Source organism: Vulpes lagopus, chromosome 8 (assembly GCF_018345385.1).
Source record: "Vulpes lagopus strain Blue_001 chromosome 8, ASM1834538v1, whole genome shotgun sequence".
In the NCBI taxonomy this organism is placed as follows: Eukaryota; Metazoa; Chordata; class Mammalia; order Carnivora; family Canidae; genus Vulpes; species Vulpes lagopus.
The window spans coordinates 30321-53733 of record NC_054831.1 but is presented as its reverse complement, the minus strand read 5'-3'; the positions used below and the strand labels follow the sequence as shown (position 1 = coordinate 53733).

The 23413-nt window shown below is 65.9% G+C and overlaps 2 protein-coding genes across 2 annotated transcripts; one reads left to right on the top strand and one right to left on the bottom strand.

Moving 5' to 3' along the window:
• The first annotated feature begins 420 nt into the window (after positions 1–420).
• Positions 421–6818, top strand: NEU4 (neuraminidase 4). Its single transcript, XM_041767284.1, has 4 exons — positions 421–478; positions 3341–3544; positions 3830–4085; positions 5482–6818. The coding sequence occupies exons 2-4, from the start codon at positions 3344–3346 to the stop codon at positions 6465–6467; spliced, it is 1443 nt and encodes a 480-aa protein (XP_041623218.1). The 5' UTR covers positions 421–478; positions 3341–3343; the 3' UTR covers positions 6468–6818.
• A 5568-nt stretch (positions 6819–12386) lies between these two features.
• PDCD1 (programmed cell death 1) lies at positions 12387–22970 on the bottom strand. The gene is made up of 5 exons (XM_041767588.1): positions 22869–22970; positions 15551–15910; positions 14545–14706; positions 13583–13617; positions 12387–13432 (listed from the first exon to the last, which is right to left on the bottom strand). Exons 1-5 carry the CDS (start codon positions 22942–22944, stop codon positions 13199–13201), a joined length of 867 nt encoding a protein of 288 aa, XP_041623522.1. The 5' UTR covers positions 22945–22970; the 3' UTR covers positions 12387–13198.
• Positions 22971–23413: the final 443 nt, after the last annotated feature.

Sequence of the window (23413 nt, the reverse complement as noted above, 5' to 3'; positions counted from 1 at the left end):
TGGGGGCTGTCCCCTCCAAGTCTGAGCCGGTCACCTCACATGGACACGGGGCTGAAGCCCAGTGAGAACCCAAGGGGCCTGCGTCCTGGGTGTCCGAGCCGTGCTGGGAGGGTCACGAGTGCTCACTTGGGTTTCCAGGGGCAGGTCTCTGGAGGAGGCTTGGAGGCAGCAGAGATCCAGGGGTCAGCGGTCAGCTGCGGCCCTTGGCACCCGCGGTCCCAGCCCAGCCTTGTTGGAGGTGAGCCCCTAGTTCCAGGCACTGCGAGGCGGAGAGAGCTCCCCCCCGCCCCCGCCGTGCCCATCTGCACCGCCCTCTCTGGGGGCCACACCGCTGGCAGGACGCAGCCCTGGGACCCCGCCAGCCCCGGCTCCCGCCCCGCACAGCCAGCCCTTGTCCCTGCCGCGCTCACTGGGTTGGAGAAGCAGGAGCAACTGCAGCTGCCCCGCAGCCAGCTCCACGGCCTTCCTGCGAAGCCCGGTGAGTCCCCTCCCTGCTCGCCTGCCCCCAACCCCTCATGGCTCCTCTGTCCCCCCAGGCTGCCCTTGGGCAAGGGCGGTGCGCGCTCGTGGGCTGAGGGCCGCCCGGCCAGATGCTCCACACGGTGCCCCTGTGGGACAGTTTCCTGGTCAGAGCAGCAGGTGCCTTGCAGGGCCCCAGGGTAGCCACGGAGGGCGGGTGACCTGGCTGGGGGGCTGCGGGTCAAAGTGGGGGCCGGCCAGCCTGCAGGAGTGTGGGGCCCGGCTCCCCCAGGCCTGTGGTTTGTAACTGAGTCCTGGCCCCCCCCCCCCACGGCCCAGGACATTCACCCAGACTGGAGACCCTTCCGGAAGTGACAGGGTCAGGAGGACCCCTCCACCAAACGGCCAAACGCATATGCAAAGCCCTTTGCTGTTGATAGATAGGCCCGCATTTAAGTGACCCCCAGCAGGCTGGGGTCCTGACCTGGGCGGGGGCGGAGACCTGCTGATGGGAAGGTGGGGGTCGGGGGACAGCTGTCTGGAGGGCGGGATGTTGGGCACAGCCATCCTACCCTGCTCACACCAAGCCCTGGAACCTACTGATGTGGCCAGACCTGGCCAGCTGCCCCTGAGGAAGAGAACTCTTCCTCCTAGGTTGAGGGGGTCGCCCTGGGACTTTGGGGCTCTGCAGAGACCCGGGGCCCACATAGGATGGCCCGGGGTGCCCTGTCCTGCTCTGTGCAGGCGGCAGTGTGAGCAGCTGGTCTGTGGGCCTCCATCTCTCCTGCTTGGCTCCCTGGGGGGGCTGGGGGTGCCTGGAGTCCAGCGGGTCTCAGGGCCTGTGGAGTAAGCCAAGCGGAGACAACGTCCCCTTGTGTCTGTTCAGCCTGGAGGGACACGCGGCAGCTGCACCTGCTTTGCACTTGGGCACAGTTACCCTTTGGAGGCCGGGGGGTGGCCCAGGGCTTGCAGGACACAGGAGCGGCTCTCACGGCCCCAGAGGCTGTGGGGGGCAGAGCTGAGGTTGGCAGGGCATCTGCTGGACTCAGTGTGCACTGCCCACTGGGGGCCTTCAGGAGCAGGTGGCCTTGGGAATAGGGGGCCTGAGGTGCGGGCCTATGGGGGGGACCTCGGGGGTGGAGGCTGAGCCAGCCAGTGTGGCCTCCCGTGGGTCCTAGCATGGCCACTGCTGTATAGGGGTGTTCATTCCGTCCCCAGCCCATTCCATGTCCATCCTGCTGGCTTCTGCACGTGCACCGTCCGGTCCTGAGAGCCGTGCTCCTGAGTGTGATGTGGGGTGTCTTGCCATCTGACTCGGTGCTGAGTCCCAGGTCCCTTCCAGTGGCAGTGGCCCTGGCTGCCCCGAGTCCCGCCCGGGTGCCCCCACCTATTGCCATCTGCAGCCCCCGACTGTGCGGGGCTCCCTCACCACGCGCCTTCACTCACGTCCCTCCGGGGCCAGGGCCAGCCTCCCAGCTGCTGTGCACATGGGAGGAAGGGCCCCAGCGGGGACTGCAGACCCCAGGTGCACACCCCTGCCCCGTGTGTCCCTTCGTGGGGTTCCCTGGGAGCACACTCCCAGCAGCAGTGAGGCAACCTCCCGACCTCTGAAGGACGGGAGCCCTGACAGGTGGTTAGGGGGAGCAGGAGCCCAGCCAGGGTTCAGGGTGCTGGGCTGTGGAAGAGAGGCCTGGACAGCGGCAAGGAGGGCCTTATGGGGCCATGCTAACATCCTGGTGGCTTCCAGCTGGGGCGACCCCCCCCCAATGCCTAGAGGGTTGGCTCCTCTCTGCCTACCCCCAGGTTAGCCTGCACTGCGGGAACCCCCAGGCTCAGCCCGCCTTCCCCAGCTTGGCTTCCTGTCTCTGTGCCCAGCTGCGGGCTCGGCTGCAGGATTCAGCCCTGGGGGGCTCAGACACAGGGGGGTTTGGATGCTGGGGGGCTCAGAGGCTGGGGGCTCAGACACAGGGGGGGTCAGACACTGAGGGGTCTTGGCTGCAGCCTCGGCTGTGGGCTGCGCCTCCTCCTCCTATAGTATGGGAGCAGCTCTTTCCCAGTGGAACCCCCAGCGCCCAGACTAGAGCTGGCCTGGTCCCCCTTCCCCAGGACAGGGCAGGACAGCAGGGTGGTGACGTCCAAGGCCTCCTTGGGGTCACTCTCACTGCTCCTCTAGCCTGTGCTGCCTCTAGCTCCCTCGAGGCCCATGTGGGAGGCACCTGGGGCACCCCGTGGGTGGGGTTGTTCTGCTGGACCTCACCGTTCGCCCCCCACATCCCCGCTTTGCTCAGAAGCCCAAGGGGCAGGGTGGCGGGTCCCCTACCCCCACGGATGTCCTGCTAGGACCTGGACTTCAGGCCCCTTCTCTTCAGGAGACCCAGGGCACCCCTCTCTTGGCTTCAGCAAGGCCCCTCCCCAACTCTCCTGGGCCACTCCTGGAACCCCACAACCCCGGATCTGGGAGGGGTGGGGTGGGGTGCGGGGGCGGGAGGGCATCTCCCAGAAGCGCCTGTCGGACAGAGTGAGCCGGGCGCCCAGCGGGTCGGGTCTCCCTGCCCTTGCACCCTGTGGCCTGGGGTGCTCTTTGGGGAAACCCGACCGGTGTGGGCCCCGACCGTCCACGTGGCCAGCCCCCTGCTGGGCGGGCGTCCCGGGCCGAGGGTGGAGGGTGCGCAGAGTCAGGGGCCCAGGCCGGGCTCTACTCCCAGGACAGGCGGAGAGGAGGCAGGGTGCCTGCGGGCCTCAGGGGCGCAGGGGCGGGGGCGGGGACCGGGCTCTGGGGGGCGGGCCCAGGGAGGCTCGGGGGGTGCACCTGCAGGGCAGTCTCGGGCGGGCGCAGGCGGGCGGGGGCGCCCCCGCTGACCCCGGGGCTCGGGGCGCGCAGAGCATGGGGGCCCCGCGCGTCCCGGAGCGGACCGTGCTGTTCCGGCGCGAGAGGAGCGGCCTGACCTACCGGGTGCCCGCGCTGCTGCCCGTGCCCCCCGCGCCCGCCCTGCTGGCCTTCGCGGAGCAGCGGCTCAGCCCCGACGACGCCCACGCCCACCGCCTGGTGCAGCGGAGCGGGACGCTGGCCGGGGGCTCCGTGCGGGTGAGCGGCGGGCGGACGGGGGGCGGGGCGGGGCGGGGCCGGCGCTCGGGGGCGGGGCGTGGGCGGGGCCGGCGACCAGGGGGCGGGTTGTGGGCGTGACCAGGGGGCGGGGCGGGGCCGGGGGCGGGGCGACCGGGGGCGGGCGTGGGCGGGGCCGGGCGACCAGGGGGCGGGGCGGGGCGACCAGGGGCCGGGGCGACCAGGGGGCGGGGCGGGGGCGGGGCACCGCCGCGCGCAGGTAAACTGAGGCCGCACGCCCTGCCCCCCCCCCCCGTGTCCGCGCAGTGGGGCGCCGCGCGCGTGCTGGCGACGGCGGCCCTGGAGGAGCACCGCTCCATGAACCCCTGCCCGGTGCACGACGCCCGCACCGCCACCGTCTTCCTCTTCTTCATCGCGGTGCGGGGCCGCACGCCCGAGGCCGCGCAGATCGCCGCGGGCAGGAACGCCGCTCGCCTCTGCTGCGTGACCAGCCGGGACGCGGGGCGCAGCTGGGGCGCCGCCAGGGACCTCACGGAGGAGGCGGTGGGCGGCGCCGAGCAGGGTAGGTGGGGGTGTGAGGGGCGGGGAGGCAGGGGTGCGGGGGTGAGGGGGGGTGTGAGGTGCGCGGGGGGGGGGGGGGGGGGGGGAGGGGAGGGGGGCGGGGCCGAGCCGGGGAGGGGCGGAGAGGGGCGGGGCCGAGCAGGAAGGTGGGGGTATGAGGTGCAGGGAGGCGGGGGGCGGGGCTGAGCGGGGGGGGGGGGGGGAGGTGCGAGGGGGGCGGGGCCGAGCAGGAAGGTGGGGTGTATGAGGTGCAGGGAGGCGGGGGGGCGGGGCTGAGCGGGGGGGGGGGTGGTGAGGTGCGAGGGGGGCGGGGCCGAGCAGGAAGGTCGGGGTATGAGGTGCAGGGAGGCGGGGGGCGGGGCTGAGCGGGGGGGGGGGGGGGGTGGTGAGGTGCGAGGGGGGCGGGGCCGAGCAGGAAGGTGGGTGGTATGAGGTGCAGGGAGGCGGGGGGCGGGGCTGAGCGGGGTGGGGGGGTGAGGTGCGAGGGGGGCGGGGCCGAGCAGGAAGGTCGGGGTATGAGGTGCAGGGAGGCGGGGGGCGGGGCTGAGCGGGGGGGGGGGGTGAGGTGCGAGGGGGGCGGGGCCGAGCAGGGTAGTGGGGCTGTGAAGGGGGCGGGGGACGGGGCCGAGCCGGGGAGGGGCGTGTGAGGTGCAGGGGCGGGGAGGGCACCACACGTCCTGCCTCCTGGGCCCCAAGCCCCAGGGCCCCCCACTGCGTTTCTGCGCGGGACCGCGGGGCCTGTAACGGGGCGTGGGTGACCCCGCTGGGCCGGGCGGACCAGGCCATCTCGCGAGCCTGAGCGCCGAGGTCCCTCGCTCTCAGCACCCAAACCCCGCGGCCAGGTCCCTCCTTCACACTGTCCCTCTGCCTGCGAACCGCAGCGGGGGTGCGGGACTGGGCACGCGGCCTGGCCCTGAAGCTTTCCCTGCTTTCCTGCTGCGCCCTCCCCTCGGGCCTGACCGCCCAGGGCCCTCTGAGGGGTCGCTGGCCCTGTAGGTGGGATCTGAGCCCAGGGGTGTGGTGGGCTCTGAGGCCCGGACAGGACACAGCGACCCGCCTGCTCTCTGGGGCTCAGGCCCCCCCACGGTGATCATTCGACGGAGCCTGTGTGTCCCCGCTCAGGGACTGGCTGTCTGCTCCCAGCTGAGAACCTGGCCGAGTGGCCTTCCCGGGCTCCCTGCTCCTGCTAATGGTGGAGAGAGGCTTGTCCAGCCCTGGGGGGTGCAGACTGGGCAGCAGAGCGGATGAGGGGGCCCGGTCAGTGGTGACTTCCTCAGGAGCTGTCCCCTAATCTGAGGCCCTGGCTCTGGATCCTCCCCAACCCCCAGGGTGACCATACGTGGCTGGGGCCGCGGCTGTCCCCTTGCTGGGATAACCAGCCGCCCCTCTGCCTGCAGACTGGGCCACGTTCGCTGTGGGCCCGGGCCACGGCATCCAGCTGCCCTCAGGCCGCCTGCTGGTGCCAGCCTACACGTACCGCGTGGACCGGCGGGAGTGCTTCGGCAGGATCTGCAGGACCAGCCCCCACGCCTTCACCTTCTATAGCGACGACCACGGACGCACCTGGCACCGCGGAGGCCTCGTGCCCAACCTCCGCTCCGGCGAGTGCCAGCTGGCCGTGGTGGACGGCGGGCAGGCCGGCAGCGTCCTCTACTGCAACGCCCGGAGCCCCCTGGGCAGCCGCGTGCAGGCGCTCAGTGCAGACGGGGGCACCTCCTTCCTGCCCGGGGAGCTCGTGCCCGCCCTGGCTGAGACCGCCCGGGGCTGCCAGGGCAGCGTCCTGGGCTTTCCTGCCCCTCTCTCCAGCGGGCCAAGGGGTGAGGGACGGTCAGCGGGTGCCAGAAACCACCCCCAGGCCCCATGCCTCTGTCCCGGAGTCCAGCAGCCGTCAAAGGAGGGCACCAGAGACCCCCAAGGGGACCAGGGGCTCAGCAGGATGGAGGGGTGCAGGGACGGCCCTGAGGAGCCTGGCCCAGGGCCTGGGCTCAGGGACCCCAGGAAGGCCCGGACCCCGAAGCTCCCAGGGCCCCCAGCCACCCTGTCTCAGAGCCCCACTTGGCTGCTGTATTCCCACCCGGCGGGGCGCAGGGCTCGGCTCCACATGGGAATCCGCCTGAGCCGCTCCCCCCTGGACCCCCACAGCTGGACGGAGCCCTGGGTGATCTACGAGGGCCCCAGTGGCTACTCTGACCTGGCGTCCGTCGGGCGCACCCCCAAGGGAGCCCTGACCTTTGCTTGTCTGTATGAGAGTGGGGCCAGGGTCTCCTACGAGGAGATCTCCTTCTGCATGTTCTCCCTTGCTGAGGTCCTGCAGAACGTGCGCGGGGGCCCCGAGCTGCGCGCCCCCGGGGACAAGCCCCCCGAGCGCTGCCGGCCTTCCTGATGGGCGCTCGGGCCACACCCGCGGTGGGCGCCTGACGGTGCGCTCTATAGCGCGGAAGGAGAGCGGGCAGACGTGTAGAAGACAGATCCCTAGTTGTAGTAGAGGATTGTAGACACACGTCTCGGAACTTGACGGGGCAGACGGACGGTCAGTGAGGACACGGACTTGGCCACTCGACTAACAGACTTGACTTAACAGACATGCGCGCACCCAGCAACCGCAGGAGGAACCGCGTGTTCACACGCACGCAGGTGTAGAAATCGATGCTACATGGGATCACGCAACCGAGTCTCTGCAAGACTTCAGAGGATTGAAAATTACGGTGAAATAAAAACGAAAGGAAATTAAAAACCTTCCTTGTGTCTGAAAATTAAGAAACATGATTCCGAAAAAAAAAAAAAAAAGAAAGAAACATGATTCCGAGTCACTCCTTGTTCAAAGAAGAAGCCGCATGGCTTCTGAAAATGAGAAAATGAAAATGAGAAAAGATTTTGAAATTATGCGAACACTGCACACAGTCTGGGAGATGAACACGGTGGGGGGGGGGGGTGGCCCGCGGATGCCCCCAGCTGAGGAAGGGGCGACAAACCGAGTCCAGGGGAAGCAGAAGGAAGAGGAGAGTCAGGAGCAAAACCAGACGGGGCAGGAAAAATAATGCAGTGGAAGGAACAAATAGGGCCAGAATCCGGTTTTTAAAAAAATAATAAAACTGATAAACCCCTGATGAGGCTGATGATTTAGAGAGAGAGAGAGAGAGAGAGAGAGAGAGAGAGAGCACAGAACCAGGATCAGGAGTGAGAGCAGGCCTGCTGGGCTCCTACAGACGTTCAAAGATCTCAAGGTGTTCGGAGCTGTTTTATGCCAATAAACTTGAAAATGTAGACTAAATGCACAATTCCTGGAAAAATACAACTTATTAAAGAGGAGATAGTAAATCTGAAGAATCCTAGTAAAGAATCTGAATCCATAATTCAAAACATACACACCAGGAGAACCCCAGGGGATGTGGCTTCCGTCGAGTGTTTCGGGGTGATTCGTGCTGGTTTATCCGGTGCTTCCGCATCGCAGGAAGCTGCCCAGCCTGCCTCCCAAAGCGGCTGTGCCATCTGTGCACCTTCTTTGGTGAGTGTCTATTTCAAGCTTTTGCCTCTTTTTTTGTTTTATTGGTGAATTTTAAGAGTTGTTTGTATATTTTGGCGACCGAGCGTATGGAAAGATGCTGCACAGCATATGTCATCTGGGAAGGAGCCCACAAACAAGACCCCACGGGGCCGGGTCAGGACGCGGACACCTGGACTGCCCGCAGCGCCGTGGGCCCCGAGGGTGGATGAGAGCCGCCGGGACTCGCCCCTCGGGCTGGTGGGAGCGCAGGACGGGGCACCAGCCATGAGACAGCTCGGCCATTTCTTATAAAACTAAGCAACGTCGCGGCATGGGATCCGGCACTGTGCTCCTCACGTCCACACGGGATCCCGCGCGTGAGTGCTCATGGCGGCATTGTTCACGGTTGCCAAAGCTTGCAGGGAAGCAGGGGGCCCTTGAGTACGTGGACGTGCATCCAGAGGAGGCGTGGGGGAGCCGAGATGCGTGCGCGTCACTAAGGCCAACGCGGGCGGTTACTGCCGTGTGATGCCGGTGACGTGGAAGGGCAGGCCTGTGACGTGGGGGCAAGGCCAGTGGTCGCTGGAGGTGGTGGGAGCGAGGGATGAACGGGTGGAGCCTGGGGGTCCTTCGGTGGGGAGGCTGCGCCGTGTGGCCCCGGCTGGCGGGGACATGGGGTGCACAGCACCGAGAGTAAGGCCCAGCGCGTCACGGATTCCGGGCCGCCGACAGCTCAGCGCTAACGGTCCCACGTCTAAGGGGTCCGTTGACCCGGGGAGGCTGGGGGGAGTGGGGGGCGGTGCCGGAGGCTGTGAGCTACTGCTCCGTTGCTCCGTGAGCCTAAACTGCTTTAAAGCACGTCTGGTCCCTTAACGCAGCGCGGGCCTGAGAGCCAGCGGAGAGGGTGGGCGGCTGGGGCTGCAGACTGGGCGGGTGCTTGGGCCGCGGACTCGCGGAAATGTCACTGGCCATCGTCACCTTAAGGCGGTGGCTCTGGAGCCCTGCATATGGGCCCCACAGGTGGGTGGGACCGTGGGACTGGGGTCTGAGGGCATGGGACCCCCCGGAGGCCACGGTTGAGCAGCCATTAACAGGCTCCAGCAGTGGGGGTCAACGTGGTGCTGGCTAGGCCGCCCCCACTCTGCATCCAATTCCCCAAGAACGCAGGAGCCTCACCCACGCACGGAGGGGCATCTGTCCAGACCTGCTACCCACCTGCCAGGGCCGAAACCCCAGGGCCTGGGCCACCAGTCTTGCCTTCCCGGTCGCAGGGCAGGTCCCCCTCGGGGTCGGTACATCTGTCCTGCCGGGAGACCTTTGCCCGTGCCCCCCACCCCGGTCCTCGAGGGCCCCGACCTTGGATTTCCAGGTAGGGCTGGGACACCTGCCCTTCCCGTCCTGCGTGACCCGGGACTCCTGTATTGAGGTGGCCAGCTCTTGTCCCCAGCTCTGTACAGGGAAGGGGTGAGCTCAGGTGGTAGGAGGGATCTGCACCTGGGCAGAGGCACTCCCTGCGTGGGGCTCCCCTGGCCCCGCTGTTGGGGTGGCCACAGGCCTTACTTGGGCCGGGAGTTCTCTACCATGGCCTTGAGCCTCATTTGCAAAGCCCAGGCTGGTACCAGTCCTCCTGTAGCCACCCCCCCCCCCCCCCCCCCGCCCCGGGGGCCACGGGAGGGTGGGCGTGGGCGAGCTGCCCCAGCGAGGCCTTGGGCCTGGTGGGGGGGGGGGAAGGGGGTGATGGAAACAGTGGGGGCGGGGGCAGGGGCCGGTTCCGGGAAGATGAGCAGCAAAGTGCTGACTGCGCACCCTGCGCTCACTTCTTATCTGAGCCACCCACCGTGCTGCCAGCGGGTGGCCCGGCCGGTGGCTGGGTGAGGCCACCGCTTCCTGCCCTCTCTGCTTTGTACGTTTTTGTCCTTTTTTTTTTTTAGAATATGAACTTGTTTTTTAAAAAGCATACCCAAAATGTGTTAATCAATTAGAGTTTTACTTGTAATTTTGGTATTTTTTTAGGCTCACAGGGCTCCCTTATCTTTTTTTTTTTGTTTAAGATTTTATTTATTTATTCATAAAAGACACAGAGGGAGAGAGGCAGAGACACAGGCAGACGGAGAAGCAGCTCCCTGCGGGGAGCCTGATGTGGGACTCGATCCCGGGACCCTGAGATCACGCCCTGAGCCAAAGGCAGACGTTTAACTGCTGAGCCCCCCGGATGTCCCAGGGCTCCCTTATCTTTTGATAGGAAGTGAACTCGGTTCCTTTGAGGGGCAGCGAGCTGCCACCCTCCTTGGGGCCTGCACCCCACACTGAGCAGCACTGCAGCCCCCGCTTCACTCAGAGCCTGGTTCAGGCCCTCCTGCTCCCCACCACCGCCACTCCCGGGGCCTCTCCTGGCAGATGCTTCAACCTGTGGATTCCTGGGTCAAGGGACAGACGCTCAGCTGACTGCCGGCTAAAGCACAATTCTCGGGCACCTGGGGGGCTCAGTGGGTGAGCGTCTGCCATGGGCTCAGGGCGTGACCCCGGGGTCCTGGGATTGAGTCCCACATGGGGCTCCCTGCAGGGAGCTGCTTCTCCCTCTGCCTGTGTCTCTGCCTCTCTCTGTGTCTCTCGTGAATAAATAAATAAAATCTTCCAAAAAAAAAAACAACACAATTCTCCAGTCGTGCCGGCAGGGCCCACTTCCCCGACTCCCCCCACCCCCCTCTAGGGTGCATCCTCATGGTTCCGGTGGTTGTAATCTGCATTTTTCTTATGAGTAACAATGAACATCCTTTTGCTGCTTAAGAGGATGTATATACATACGTGGAAAACATGTATGTGTGTATGGTGTGTGCTGCATGTGCACATGTGTGTGTCCTTGTGTACATGGTGTGCATACACGTGTGGATGAGCACGTGTGATGTGCACACGTACACGTGTCTGTGTGCATGTGCATACACGTGTCCACGTGCACGCGTGTGCACATGCTGGTGTCCGTGTGTGCACACGAGTCCGCGTGCACGTGCATGTGTCTGTGTGTGTAGGTGAGCACTGCCTCGTCATATCTTCTGTTCACTTTTCCGCTGTGCCTGTGCCCTTGCCCTTTCCGTATTTTACATCTTTACATAATCGCAGCCCTGACCTTTTATGTAGCATTACAAATACTTTCCCTTAGCTTACTTTGACACTTTTTTTTTTTTTTTTGCCACATTAAAGTGTTTTCCAATTTGTCTCGACCTTCTCTTTATGCTGCTGATTTCAAGGCAGCATTAGGAAGGTTTTCCTGCTCCTCCGTGAAGGAACTCGCCCCTGCCCTCTGCGTCTTGCAGGGTTTCCCGTTTATAGTTCTATCTGGGATCTGTGCGGGGTCCACGGCGTGAGAAGTGAGAGTGATGTGGGCAACAGGCAGCAGGACGTGGAGATGCAGTAGACGTCCCTGCGATGTCCCCACAGCCTGGTGACAGATGCCTGGGCAGGTGGAGGGGATCGTTTCTGCAGGGAGCCCCGACTCACTAGACCACCCAGGGCTGGGGCCGACGCTAGCCGCCGAGGCAGGGGAGCACGTGCCCCTGACAAGCCCTGGGCAGGGGCAGCGGGGCCGGCTCTCTGTGCCCCGGATCCCCACCCCGGCTTTGAGAAAACCCCCATTCTGCCCACAAGGCATCTCGGCCATCGGCCCCGGACCCCACAGACCCCCTTTACATCCAGAAACTGCGCCAAGTTGGCCTCGTACCTGTATGGGTGGCCGTGAACGCCCTTTCTGACCACATCACGTGTCCCCATGTCCTCGGGCACGCGGGTGCCTCCGTCCATCTCCATCGCGAGTGGTTCATCTGAGAAAGCTGCTCCTCTTTCACTTTCTTTTCTTGGTTTCTTTGGCTCCTGCCGGCTTGCGATTTCTCCGTCTGAGCTGCTCAGTTGCACAGATGTGGGTTTTTATTGGGATCGTGTCATGTCTACAGGTGAACGTGGGGACAACGGGCCTCTGGATGGTGTCGAGGGTTTTCCGCGCTCAGGCCCAGCTCCCCGTGGGTTCGCACATTTCTCGGGCATTTTAGCTCTTCTGTTGCTGTTGCAGGTGGAAGATCCTCTGCCAATTTTTCTTCCGACTGGCTACTGTCTGGATATATGGAAGCCATTTATTTCTGGGTGTTACTGTTATATGCGCTGCTCGACTCCCTTTTCTGGTGACTCCACGGAGGCTGTTGGGTTTTCCAGGCACACCGGCCTGTGCCACCTGCAAACCTCCCCGGCGGCGTTCCCCTGCCATGAGGCCTGGCCTGGCACGTCTGGAGCAAAGCGGCACATCCGCGCCTTGTCCTGGGCCTGCGATCCTACCTCCCGCACCAGCCAGGACAGGACCCCAGTGTGGCGGGCACCAGTGGGTGCACGTAGAGGGCTGGGGGGTGCTGGGGTTTGCACAAGGCGCCCTGGGAAGGGGCAAGGGGACGGGAACTGAGACCCCCTCTCGCCAGAGCAGACGCCCCCTCGCATGTGGGAGGGACCATTCCCACCTTGGCACCCACGGCCTGTGCAGCCCGCCGGGCCCAGGGCTCTGCTGCTCTGGGAGGGGCTGTTAGGTGTGCGGGGGTGCTGGGGACGGGGGCGGGCACCCCATGCATGTGGGGGGCAATGGGGAGGAGGCGCCTTGGAGGGTCTGCATGTTTCGGGGACGGCGTGGGTGAGGCCCAGAGGGTGAGGGCCGGGCCTGGGGAGGCCTGGCACGTTCTTCCTACTCCCCTTCAGGCAGGACCTCCTCCCTGCCCCCCACAGTCACAAGAGCAGGAGAGAACCAGGCTTTCCTTAGAGCTTTTGTCGTTATTTAATTATAATATAATAGAACACGGTGAGGGGCTTCTGAGTGTTCTTGGAACCCAAGACAGGACGTGCGCTCCTGAGTCCCTGACAGCTGGTAGCCACTGGCCTCCCTGCCCGGGCAGCAGACCTGCGTCATGCCTGGCGAGGCCCCTTTAAATAGCACCATGTGTGGGCGCCAGGGGCAGGTGCTCCTGGGCGTCCCCAGCTCGGCCTCAGCCGGGGTCACTCCAGCTTTGCCTGTTCCCCTCCTTGCTATCGCCCCCACACCCCGTGTCCGGGCTGCTAGGTGGCCCCTGGGTGCCCTGCCTCTGCCCTGCCAGGAGCGATTCCCCAGGCCTCCCCACAGGAGGAGCTCCGGGGCCCCGGCCCCAGGGTGGGACCCCCGAGCTGGGCTGGGTTTCTGGGCTAGAGGGGACCTCAGCAGGCTATCCCCGGCGGGGTCTCTGGCCAGTGTCCCTGTGTCCCCACATGCAGGCAGCCAGGGGGCCGCGGCACTGGACCCCTCCCCCAGAGATGCACGTGTGGGAGCACGGGGCAGCAATCGGGGCGGGGGGGCCCATCTGGCTCAGGGGGCTGGGCCTGCGGTCCTGGGCGAGCCTCCTTTCCCCAGGCACAGCCCCAGAGAGGGACAGGGGCAGGGACAGGGACACCCGCTGCCCCCAGGTCGTGAGTCGAGAGAGGAGAGCCACGAGGGCTGCCACAGGCAGCGGGGGTCACGGGCTCAGCCCCGGAGCAGCCCCCCGGCCCCCCACTACTCGCTGCTCCAGGGGAGGTGCCCGCTGGGCTCCTGGTGGACAGTCTGCAGGACATGGGCCAGCAGAGGCGGCCGGTCAGAGGGGCCACGGGCCGGGTCTGTCCTCGGGGCTCGGAGGCTGGGCTCCCTGCGGGCTGCTGGCCAAGGCCCTGTGGCCCGGGGACGCCGGCCTGCCCGGGAAGACGATGGTGGCATACTCGGTCTGTTCCGGGGCACAGGGCGCGGGGGGCTCCGGCGTCTTCTCTCGCCACTGGAAGTCCAGCTCCCCGTAGTCCAGGGTGAAGACGGGCGCTGCATCGGGGCCCTCCTTCTTTAGAGAGGAGGTGGGGTCAGGGCCGCGCTGCGGCAGGGCCTGCACCCGGACCCTCCCGGGGCCTCCGCCCGGTGCGCAGGCTCAGCTGCACGCCGCTCCCGACCCCTCCCTCCAGTGCCCCGGGCGCCGCGGGGCCCGGCAACTCACCAGAGGCTCGTCCTCGCTCCCGCACACACAGGCACCTGCAGAGGAGGGCACCAGCAGTGACGCCACCCACGGGGTCCCACAGCTGCCATCGGGGTACCCAGTGTCCTCTCGCCCACTGATGCTCAGGCTAACCCACTCCCCCCCAAGGACCCTAAGGGTCTGGGCTCGGGCGCTCCCGCCACGGGTGCCCCCTCTGGCTGCACCGCCCGTGCCATCCCCGTGCCACCCCGCGTGCCCCTGCCGCCCAGCGCTCGGCGAGCGCACCATCAGTGACCGGCAACAAGCGGCTCTGCCCGATGCCCCGCAGCCGTGCCCGGGACCCGCCACCTGCGGCTGGCACAGCCTCAAAAAAATCTGAAGGGGGAAAGTCCCTGGAGCAGTGAAGCCCGCGGGTCCTGGCGCGCTTGTGGGGGGTCCGGGGCCAGCAGTGGGGGGCTGGGCCAGAATCCCGTGGGGCTTCCCATTCTCCGGCCCCATGTCCCCTGACTGCCTGGCCCCTCAGGGCTGCTTCTCCTGGCCCCTGGCGGCCCCGTTGTCAGAGGGATGGAGGACGGTCGGGGTGTGTGTGATAGGGTCACCCTGGGGGCTGTGGTTGTCCCGACAGAGCCCCGTGGCTGCCAGAAGCTGCCTCACAGTGTCCTGTGGGCTGAGCTGCGGCCTGAGGTTTGGGCTCAGCCTGTGGGGGCAGCGTCTGCCTTTCTGCGGGGCCTGGGCCACAACCTCTGCCCTCAGACCCGCCTCAGAGCAGGTGCCGGGCAGGGGCCCCCGAACCTGCGAGGACGGCTCCAGCCCCAGCCCTGCCCTGAGGGGCCCTCACGGTGGAAGACGTGGGTGTGTGTGGGGAGACCAGACGGGGAGGACGAGGAGGGCGGGGAGGACGGGGAGGACAGGGAGGTGGACTGAGGCTGGGGTGGGGCCTCGGGCTTTGCCGGTGACAGACCACCGTTGGTTTGGGGCCTCACCTCGGGTGGCCCTGGGGAAGACAGCGGCCAGGACCCAGGTCAGCAGCAGCAGTAGCAGGACACCCACCAGTATGCTCGTGACGCCGATGACCAGCCCCTGCAACTGGCCGCTGAGTCTGGGTGGGGGGCTGGGGCTCTGTGTGGGGGGCTCCAGGGTTCTCTCTGGAGGGGGAGGGGGATAGAGTCTCAGGGAGGAGAATGGGGGGGACCATGGGGGTGCACCTGGGGGAGACATGTGGAGGGGACGGGGGAGACATGGGGGGGGACATGGGGGGGCACATGGGTATTCAGAGAGGGGACATGAGGGGACCACGGGTGTGCACCTAGGGGGGACAGAGGGAGGGGACATGGGGAGAGGACAGGTGAGACATGGAGGGACATGGGGACTGAGGAAGGGGACATGGGGGGACCATAGGGGTGCACCTGGGAGGGCCAGGGGGATGGGACATGGGGAGAGGACAGGTGGGACATGGGGGGGATACGGGGGGACATGGGGACTCAGGGAGGGGCCATGGAGGGCCATGGGGGTGCATCTGGGGGGGACATGGGGAGGGGACAGGTGAGACATGGGGGGACATGGGGGGACATGGGTACTCAAAGAGGGGACATGGGGGAACCATGGGGGTGCACCTGGGGGGGACAGAGGGATGGGACATGGGAGGGACACAGGGGGACACAGGGACTCAGGGAGGGAACATTGGGGGGCCATGGGGGAGACACAGGGAGGGGACTTGGGGAGGGGCCTTAGGAGGACATGGGGGGACACGGGGAGGGGTCTCGGGGGGACACAGCCCCCAAGTCCTGAGGGGCCTGTCCTGTCCTGCACTCAGCGGCCTCGCCCAGGCCGCACCCCTGCTCAGCCCTATCCTGAGAGGCGCCTGCCCCTGACACCCTCCCGCAGGCTGCACCTTCCCAGCAGGACCAGGGGGTTGGGTGCCGCCCACCACGACAGTTGGGCACCAGCCACCGCGGGCTGGGGGTGGACAGAGCTGGAGCGGGGCCGCACCCGTCACGGAGAGCTCTGCGCGGGGACTCTCGTTGATCTGTGTGTTGGGGGGCAGGTAGATGGCCCCGCACAGGTAGATGCCGCTGTCGTTGAGGCGCGCGGCGACGATGCTCATGTGGAAGTCCCGCCCGTTGGGCAGCCGCGTGACACGGAAGCGCCTGTCCCGGCCCGGCTCGATGCGGTCCTCCTGGAAGGCGGCCAGCTTGTCCGTCTGGTTGCGGGGGCTCAGGCGGTACCAGTTGAGCACGAAGCTGTCGGGGATGTCGGCCAGGCTGCAGGTGAACGTGGCGTTCTCTCCCTCCTGCACCGTGAGCTGCGCCGGGGAGAAGGTGAGCGGGCTCCAGGGCCTGTCGGGGGAGTCTGACAGGGGAAAGAGCCGGCAGCCGGTGAGACAGGGCCGTGGGGACGCTGGCCCTCACCCTCCTCCCCTGCGCCCCGCACCCCAGCCCCCGTCGGGACCCCGCCTCAGAGCCTGGCAACCTCTCTTGCACACCCCCGGGGACGAGGCGCTCACTTCTCAGCAGGCCACTCCACCGCGGGACTCCATCCTTTGCCCTGAGAACTGAGGTCTGGGCTGTATTCCAGCTCTGACCCCCAGGCCCCCCGTTTCACTCCGAAGTCCACCCCAACAGTGGTTAGGGCCGTCCCCCTCTTTGTGTTGTCTCCAGGATGCGAATCCCGGCAGGCCCAGCCACCAGGTTCCTAGCTCCCCAATCCTGGGCTCATCGGGGGCCTGGCCCGTGAGCATGGAGGGGGTGGGCACCTGGGTGCTGGGCGGGGGGGCCTCCCACAAAAGCTCAGGGAGCAGCCTTGGGCCTCTCTCAGGACAAGCTCAGGCTGGGCCGGGTCAGGGCAGGGCCCTCTGTGCCCTCAGCCGACTGAGCCCCGAGCTCACAGGCCAGCTGGGCCATCGCCCCCACGTGGACAGAAATGGAGGCCGCCCCAGGGCTGTGGCCCACCCTCGCCAGGACCTGTCACCTGCTAGGGCCTGGCCCGGGGACACCCTCAGGGCTCCCAGCCCCCTCCCTGAGGGCCTGCCCCTGCCGCTCTCCTGGGCCCCTGCCACACCTGCTCCAGGCATGGGCCCCCTCATTGAGGATGGAGACCCCAGACTTGAGACGCTGCCCCATGAGGTTGTTTCCTGGCCCACCCACATGTCCCACACCCCGCAGCTCCCCAGACACCGTGATGACCAGAGAAGCCAGTGCAGTGACGGGGCTGTGTGTCCACCTGCCCGAGCCGTGTCCCTGGGCTCTTTCTGGCCATGCAAGCCTCCAACTCCCACGGCCACGCGTGCTGGGCGGGGATCCTCATACGTGGGGACACCGGCCCTCAGCTAGGGTCCCTCTGCCTCTGTGGACACAACGTTCTGCTCGCCCACTGACTCTGGCTCCGGAAGATGGGGATGGGGCTGGGGCCAGCGCCAGGGCCCAGGTGACCCAAACTCCTCCCACACATCCCCACTGGGCAGGTGGGGGGGCCAGGGTGGGCCGCAAGCGCCCCCTGCATCCTTAGGTGTCTACGGCCCTGCTTGGGGACCGCCCAGGGCAGTGTCCACCACTCCCCGCCAAGGCCTACGTCCCAGCCAACCTGGCCAGCCTGGACCCCCTGTGGCCTCCCTCCCAGTGCCTCTCTTGGCCACCGATGGAGGAACAGGGCAGTCACATGCCCAGCCCTGTAGCTGAGGCCCTGCCTCGACAAGCCCATCCAGTAACTGGACATGGGCGCCCCCCTTGTGCAGCTGACCCTGGTGGACAGGGTGGCCACGTGCGGGGAGGGTGGCAGCCGTCCCTGCATCTCCGCAGCTCTGCAGAGGCCGCGTGCCCCTGGCCAGGAGGGGCAGGAGGGGTACAGGCCCGGGCTGGGGGGTGGCTGGTGTAGCCCTGGCCCTTGCTGTCCCAGGGATGACACAGTGGGGGGCCCAGGGGGGCCTCTTTGGCGTCTGTGATGGCGCAGCCCGCCCCAGCAGGATTCCTCGCGGTTCTAACCCACATCTTCATATGTTTATGCAAGAAGCGCACATGGTGGCCATAGGAAGTGTCACGTGAGTAACAGTGCAAGGAGGGCACAGATCTGGATGCCCAGGCCGCCCTCCCCCTGCACCCCCACCTGAAGTGCCTGCCTCTGGCCTATCACAGACGCCCACCAGGGGCCCCCTCCAAGGCACCACCCCCAGGCCCACACCCCCGCCACCGAGGCCTGTGGACAGACCCCTGCCCTCCTGGGACTAGGGCGCCCGAGAGCTGGCCCCCGGGGGTCCACGTGGGGCATGGAGTCCCCCCACCGCCCCGCAGGCCTCCCCAGGGCTCCGGAGTGGCTTTGGTTCAGGCCCTCAACTGCCCCGCTCCAGCCTGACTTGGCGACCCCTGGGTCACCTGCTTGCTGGCCCTCAGGCCTCTGAGGTTGGCGAGGAGGCCTCCTGGCGCTGCTTGGAGCCCTGTCACCCGGCCCCACATCTCTGCCTTGGCCCCCACGGCGGCCTCCTGGCCCTGCTGGTGCCCTGTGGACTCCCGGCCCCACTTGCATCTCCTCGGAGCCTCCTGCCCCCCGCCCCCCCTCGCAGCGCAGGGCAGCCTGGCTCGCACCCATGGCTCGCACCCCTGACTGGCATGCAGCCTGCCCTTCACCCCGCAGCTGCTGCACGGCCTGCTCCCTGCCATCATGGGGTGCGGGGCTGTCGAGGGCCGGGGCTGGGTACCTGTCCAGGGGATGGGGGGCCGGAGCCCGGGCCCGACCCCTCCCCAGCTGGGCCCTGGGCTCTGCTCCTGGAGCGGCCTGGATGCTGCGTGCCTCACGTCACCCCACTGCCTCCCAGAGAAGCGCTGCGGGGGAGCCGGCTTCTGAGAGCAGCGGCAGGGACAGCGGCGCCCTCCGTGCGCCGGGTCTCACGTTGCTGGGGCCCAAACGCTCGAATGTAAAGGGCACCTAACACCTTGTACTTGATAATGAAACGTCGGCAAGGGGCCCCCAGGGCTTCTTTCTGGTTTGGGGGGTGGGTGGAGGGCGGCGGGAGCCTGGCTCCCACGGACACCACACGTGCCACGTCCACCAGCCGGCACCCGGTCCGGGCAAATCCCGTCTGTGGGGCCAAAAGTGTCACCCGCCGCACCGTCGGGATCCGACACCCCACAAGTCTCTTGCTCATCGGGAGGTGGGCACGGTGCCCTCACCTCCTTGCTCCGGGTCTGTAACCGCCCCCAAAGGTCACAGCCCCGTAGGCACGTGCGCGCACGCCTGGCGGCCCCCAGCATGGAAACAGGCAAATGCAACCGCACCAAGCTCGGAAGCTCCTGCTCAGCAGAGCGCCGTCAGCACGATGGAAACGCAGCCTACAGAGGGGGGGGCGTACGTAAGCCGCTTATCTGATGAAGGCTGAGTCTCCGGGCGTGGACTCTCCCGAAACTCGGCAGCAAAACCCCCAAACCATACTGGGCAGGGACCTGGACCACATTTCTCCAAAGGCGACGTCCAGATGGCCCACGTCACTCATCGTCGGGAAACGCAGCTCAAAACCACAACCAGACGCCGCCTCACACCTGTCAGATTGGCTGGAAGCACAGACAGGAAACGGCAAGATTGGCGAGGGGCCGGCGTGCCGCTGGTGGGAGCGCCAGCAGGTGTGGCCACCCCAGGCCGCACCACGCAGGGGCCTCGAGGGGCCGGAAACACAGCTGCCCCACAGCCCGGCAAGTCCACTTCTGTGCGTGAATCCAAAAAGAACAGAAACAGCATCTGTGCCCCCGTGTTCACCGCGGCCCTCGCCGCCCGAGCCAAGATCCGCAAGCAGCCCTCGCTCCGTCCACACGCGGGCACACACAGGGGGACGTCACTCAGCCCTAAAGGGGATGACATGACACCTTGCCATTTAGGATGACACGGGTGGGTCCGGAGGCCGCCATGCTAACAGATAAGTCAAACACCTTGTGATCTCATGAACCTGCGGAGGCAGAAACCAAGAACCAGAAAAGAACAAAAACTCTAAGTTATAAGTTGGATATCAGGGAACGGATCCGTGGCCGGAGGTGGGGAGCGGGTGTCGGCAGACGCAGGATGGGTTCAGAGGCACAAGCCTCCAGTTATGAAACGGGTAAGTCACGGGGCCGTGACGCCCAGCAGGGCGACTGTAGTGGATCCTGCGCTATCCCCTATCTGCAGGCGGCCAAGGAGAGTGCGTCCCAAGTTCTCGTTATAAGAGAAAAGACTGTGTGACTGTGTGGGGACCATGTGCCCACTGGACTTACGGGGGGTGGGGTCATCCGGCAAGACAAAGAAACTGTGAGTCGTCTCACGATGTTCCCTAAACGAATACAGGGCTGCTAATTGGACTCCACGAAGACATTCCTGATTCTGAGCTTTCTGTATCTAAAGTAAAATTGAGATTTGATTTAAAGAAGAAAAATACCCAGGGACGCCTGGGTGGCTCAGCAGTTGAGCATCTGCCTTTGGCCCAGGTCGTGACCTCGGGGTCCCAGGATCGAGTCCCACGTCTGGGTCCCTGCAGGGAGCCTGCTTCTCCCTCCACCTGTGTCTCTGCCTCTCTCTCGGTGTCTCTCATGAATAAATAAATAAAATCTTAAAAAGAAAAAGAAGAAAAAAACTCCAGAGTGCCAGGCCTGGTGACAGTAGAGTTGGGGTACCCCTGTGCCTGGAGACGCTGAGGCAGTGACATCCCCTGGGCTCCCATCAGGAAGGGCGCCTGGACCGGACGGGGTGCAGGAGCATCTGGATGAAGGGACTGGGTCAAAGTTACCGTCCTGGGAGCCACCGGAGGGTCCGCAGAGGAGCCTGACCTCTGAGCAAGGGCGGCAAGCAGGACCGTGTTCCCCAGGCCACGTGCTGGTGCCCCCATCCCCAGCACTGCCCTATATGGCCTGACTCAGCTGGGAGAGCTTGTGACTCTGCATGGCAGGGTCATGAGTTTGAGGCCCACACTGCGTGAGGAGCCTACTTAAAAAAAAAAAAAAAAGGAAATTCGGTCATTGCAGATGAAATTACTCAAGATAAGCTGGAGCCCAGGGGTCCTTAATCCCACATGACTGGTGTCCTTACAAGAAGGGGACTTTCAGATACAGACGCAGGAGCAGACCGACTCTGGAGCAGAGATGGGGTGACCCATCCACAAGCTAAGAAGCCCAAGGGTTGACGTGGGGAGAGCCTGCCCGGGACCCTCCTCCCGGCCTCAGACGGAGCCAGCCCCGTGCTCACCTGGTCTCCGACCTCCCACCTCCACAACTGCCAGACGGCGATCCTCTGTGCTGGAGCCCCCCGGGGCTCGGGAGCCCCAGACAAAGCAAATGTGCCAATACCGTCAACCGGGGACTCTGGGTAAAGGGTGGTCACTGTGACTTTCCCGTATGTTTCAGACATTTTTCAAGACTACAAGTTAAATATGGGGCAGCCCGGGTGGCTCAGCGGTTTGGCACTTGCCTTTGGCCCAGGGCGTGATCCTGGAGACCCGGGATCGAGTCCTACGTCGAATTCCCTGCATGGAGCCTGCTTCTCTCTCTGCCTGTGTCTCTGCCTCTCTCTCTGTGTCTTTCATGAATAAATAAATAAAATCTTAAAAAAAAAGACTATAAGTTAAAGAAATGACTAAAACAAAACAAATCTGGTTTCAAAAGACATACCATAGGCCGTGCGGACCGTTTTTGTAATTGATCTGATCTAATTCCCAGTGCGAGGCGGGCAGGAGTGTCCCCGTGTCCCCGGCCGCCGCCCGGACCCCGGCTGCTCGCTGAGGTTAGGGGACTTGCCGGAGGCCTCAGCCCCATGCGCTCATTTGACTGTGTCCGAGCCTGCCCGCTTCCTCACGCTTGTGCCCAGCATAGGGGGCGGCCAACGACCAGGTTGGGGACATTTCATAAAATGCAAGAAAAACAGGTGTGTGTGGGGGGGGACGTCCCCGAGGGTGACCGGAATAGTAAGTACTGAATACACTAGGAAGGGAAAGGAAAGGGGCAGAATCAAGGGTTGCACCCGGGGGAACCGAGTAGGCAATGTAGAGGGCTCAGGGCTGAGGTGGGGAAACTGAGGCACGCTGAGACACCAGTGGGTTCTGCTGACTCTGGAGAGCACCTGGACAATCTCGTTCTAATCTTCCCCCGCTTTGGGAAGGGGCCCCAGTGGGTCGTGGGCCACCGGGGGTGAGTCCGGGCCCCTCCATGCCTCGGCTCCCTCTCCGGGGGTGACATTCCCCTTCTGCCTCTGTGTCCGGGCTCCCCGCCAGGCTCCCCCATGGGGCACCTTTGGGTACAGGCCCTTGGACTGTGGACCTCAGCTGGGCTGGGAGGAAATGCAGGGGGGCTGGTGCACCCACCGCTGCCAAGCGGGCCCGAGTGTAGTACCACGACTCCAGGATGGGCAGCCCCAGCGGGGACCTGGTCGTGCTCCTTCCTGGGCCCGTCACCTCCCGGCCCAGCCAGGTCCAGAGGAAAGAGCTTCCCAGGGATGCACCTTCGCCGGTGCACCCAAGCGTGCAGCGGGCCCCTCTACCTGGGCACGGACTTGGACCAGGGTAGAGCCCCGGGCAGGGGGGCTGGGGGCCGCACCCCCTGCGGGAACCCACCCTCAGCACCCTGCACATACACCCACGACTCTCGTTGAGCAGCCCCAGACCCCAGCAAGTGGGGTGGGGACAGGCGAACAGACTTGACGCCAATGGTTCCCCTGCTGGTATCACTGGAAACGTCTCTTGGCCCTCCAGCCCGAGGAGCAGCCCGTCAGTCCCCTGGGAGGCTGGTCCCATCCCTGGGAAAATGTGAGGCATGCGGGCTGGACCCTGCCATCCTACGGGGAGCAAGCCTGTCCCCGCCACCCAGAGGAACAGCTGGGACATTCCCGCCTGCCCACAGGCCACGGCCAGGCTCACCATCAGGTGAGGGCAGGAGGCAAGAAGCTGGAGTCCAGAGACGGCACTTCACGGGCCCAGAGCCACACAGTGAGCGGCCAAGGGGCCATGCTGGGCCTCAGGGCCCGGCCCCACACAGCTTCCTCCCTGGGTACCAGGTACATAGGTCTCCCCTGACCCCGAGCCCCCAACCCTGACCCCGTACCCCTTAGCTCTGACCCCAAGCCCCAAACCCTGGCCCCGTACCCCTCAGCCCTGGCCCTGTACCATCCAACCCTTACTCCAAGCCCTCAGCCCTGACCCCATATCCCCAGCCCTGGCCCCGGACCCCTCAGCCCTGACCTCATATCCCCCAGCCCTGGCCCCATACCCCCTAGCCCTGTCCCTATACCCCCCAACCCAGACTCCAAGCCCCCAGCCCTGACCCCACATCCCCAGCGCTAACCCCACATCCCCAGCCCCGACCAGTACCTAGGAGCCATCCTGGCCACCAGCCCAGCTGCAGCACGGCCCAGACCAGCGGCCAGGGCCCCCGCGGGGTCCCCATGCCCGGAGCGCCAGCCGCCTGCTCGCCTTCCCCGGCGGCTCCCGCAGAGGTGTGAGCGGAAAGGAAGCCCCGGTAGGCCGGGAGCCGCCCAGCCCCGCCCCCTCTTCCTCCTCCTCCACGTGGGTGGGGATGGGGGAAGCGGAGCGGAGCCGCCGCACAGGTGCGGGGGGCGGGGCGCAGAGGACCCTCAGGGAGGGGCGCCGGGGCCTCCGGGAGGCCTGCTGTCCTGCCCTCGCCCCCTGTGCCCCTGGACGGGTGGGGCCCCCACTCCCTGCCCCGGGCTGCGAGGTCAGAACACTGGCCGCCAGGGTCGCCCGAGTCCCGGCCGCTTCAGTCCCGGGCGCCCTTGGACGGTCCAGGCCTGGGGGGCGGGGGCCAGGCCCCCTCCGTCCCTTCCCCGCCCCTCCCCCCGCCCTCCCCTCCTCTCCCCTACCCGTCTGTTCCCCTCCCCTCCTCCTGTGCTCCCATC

Coding starts and splice junctions, on each gene's coding strand:
- PDCD1 (XM_041767588.1), bottom strand. CDS start 22,944: ATGGGGACCCCGCGGGGGCCCTGGCCGCTGGTCTGGGCCGTGCTGCAG. Junction 13,618..14,544: donor CTTCCCCAGGGCCACCCGAG/GTGAGGCCCCAA, acceptor CCTCCTCTGCAG/GTGCCTGTGTGTGCGGGAGC. Junction 13,433..13,582: donor GGAGCGAGGACGAGCCTCTG/GTGAGTTGCCGG, acceptor TCCTCTCTAAAG/AAGGAGGGCCCCGATGCAGC.
- NEU4 (XM_041767284.1), top strand. CDS start 3,344: ATGGGGGCCCCGCGCGTCCCGGAGCGGACCGTGCTGTTCCGGCGCGAG. Junction 3,545..3,829: donor TGGCCGGGGGCTCCGTGCGG/GTGAGCGGCGGG, acceptor GTGTCCGCGCAG/TGGGGCGCCGCGCGCGTGCT. Junction 4,086..5,481: donor GGTGGGCGGCGCCGAGCAGG/GTAGGTGGGGGT, acceptor CTCTGCCTGCAG/ACTGGGCCACGTTCGCTGTG.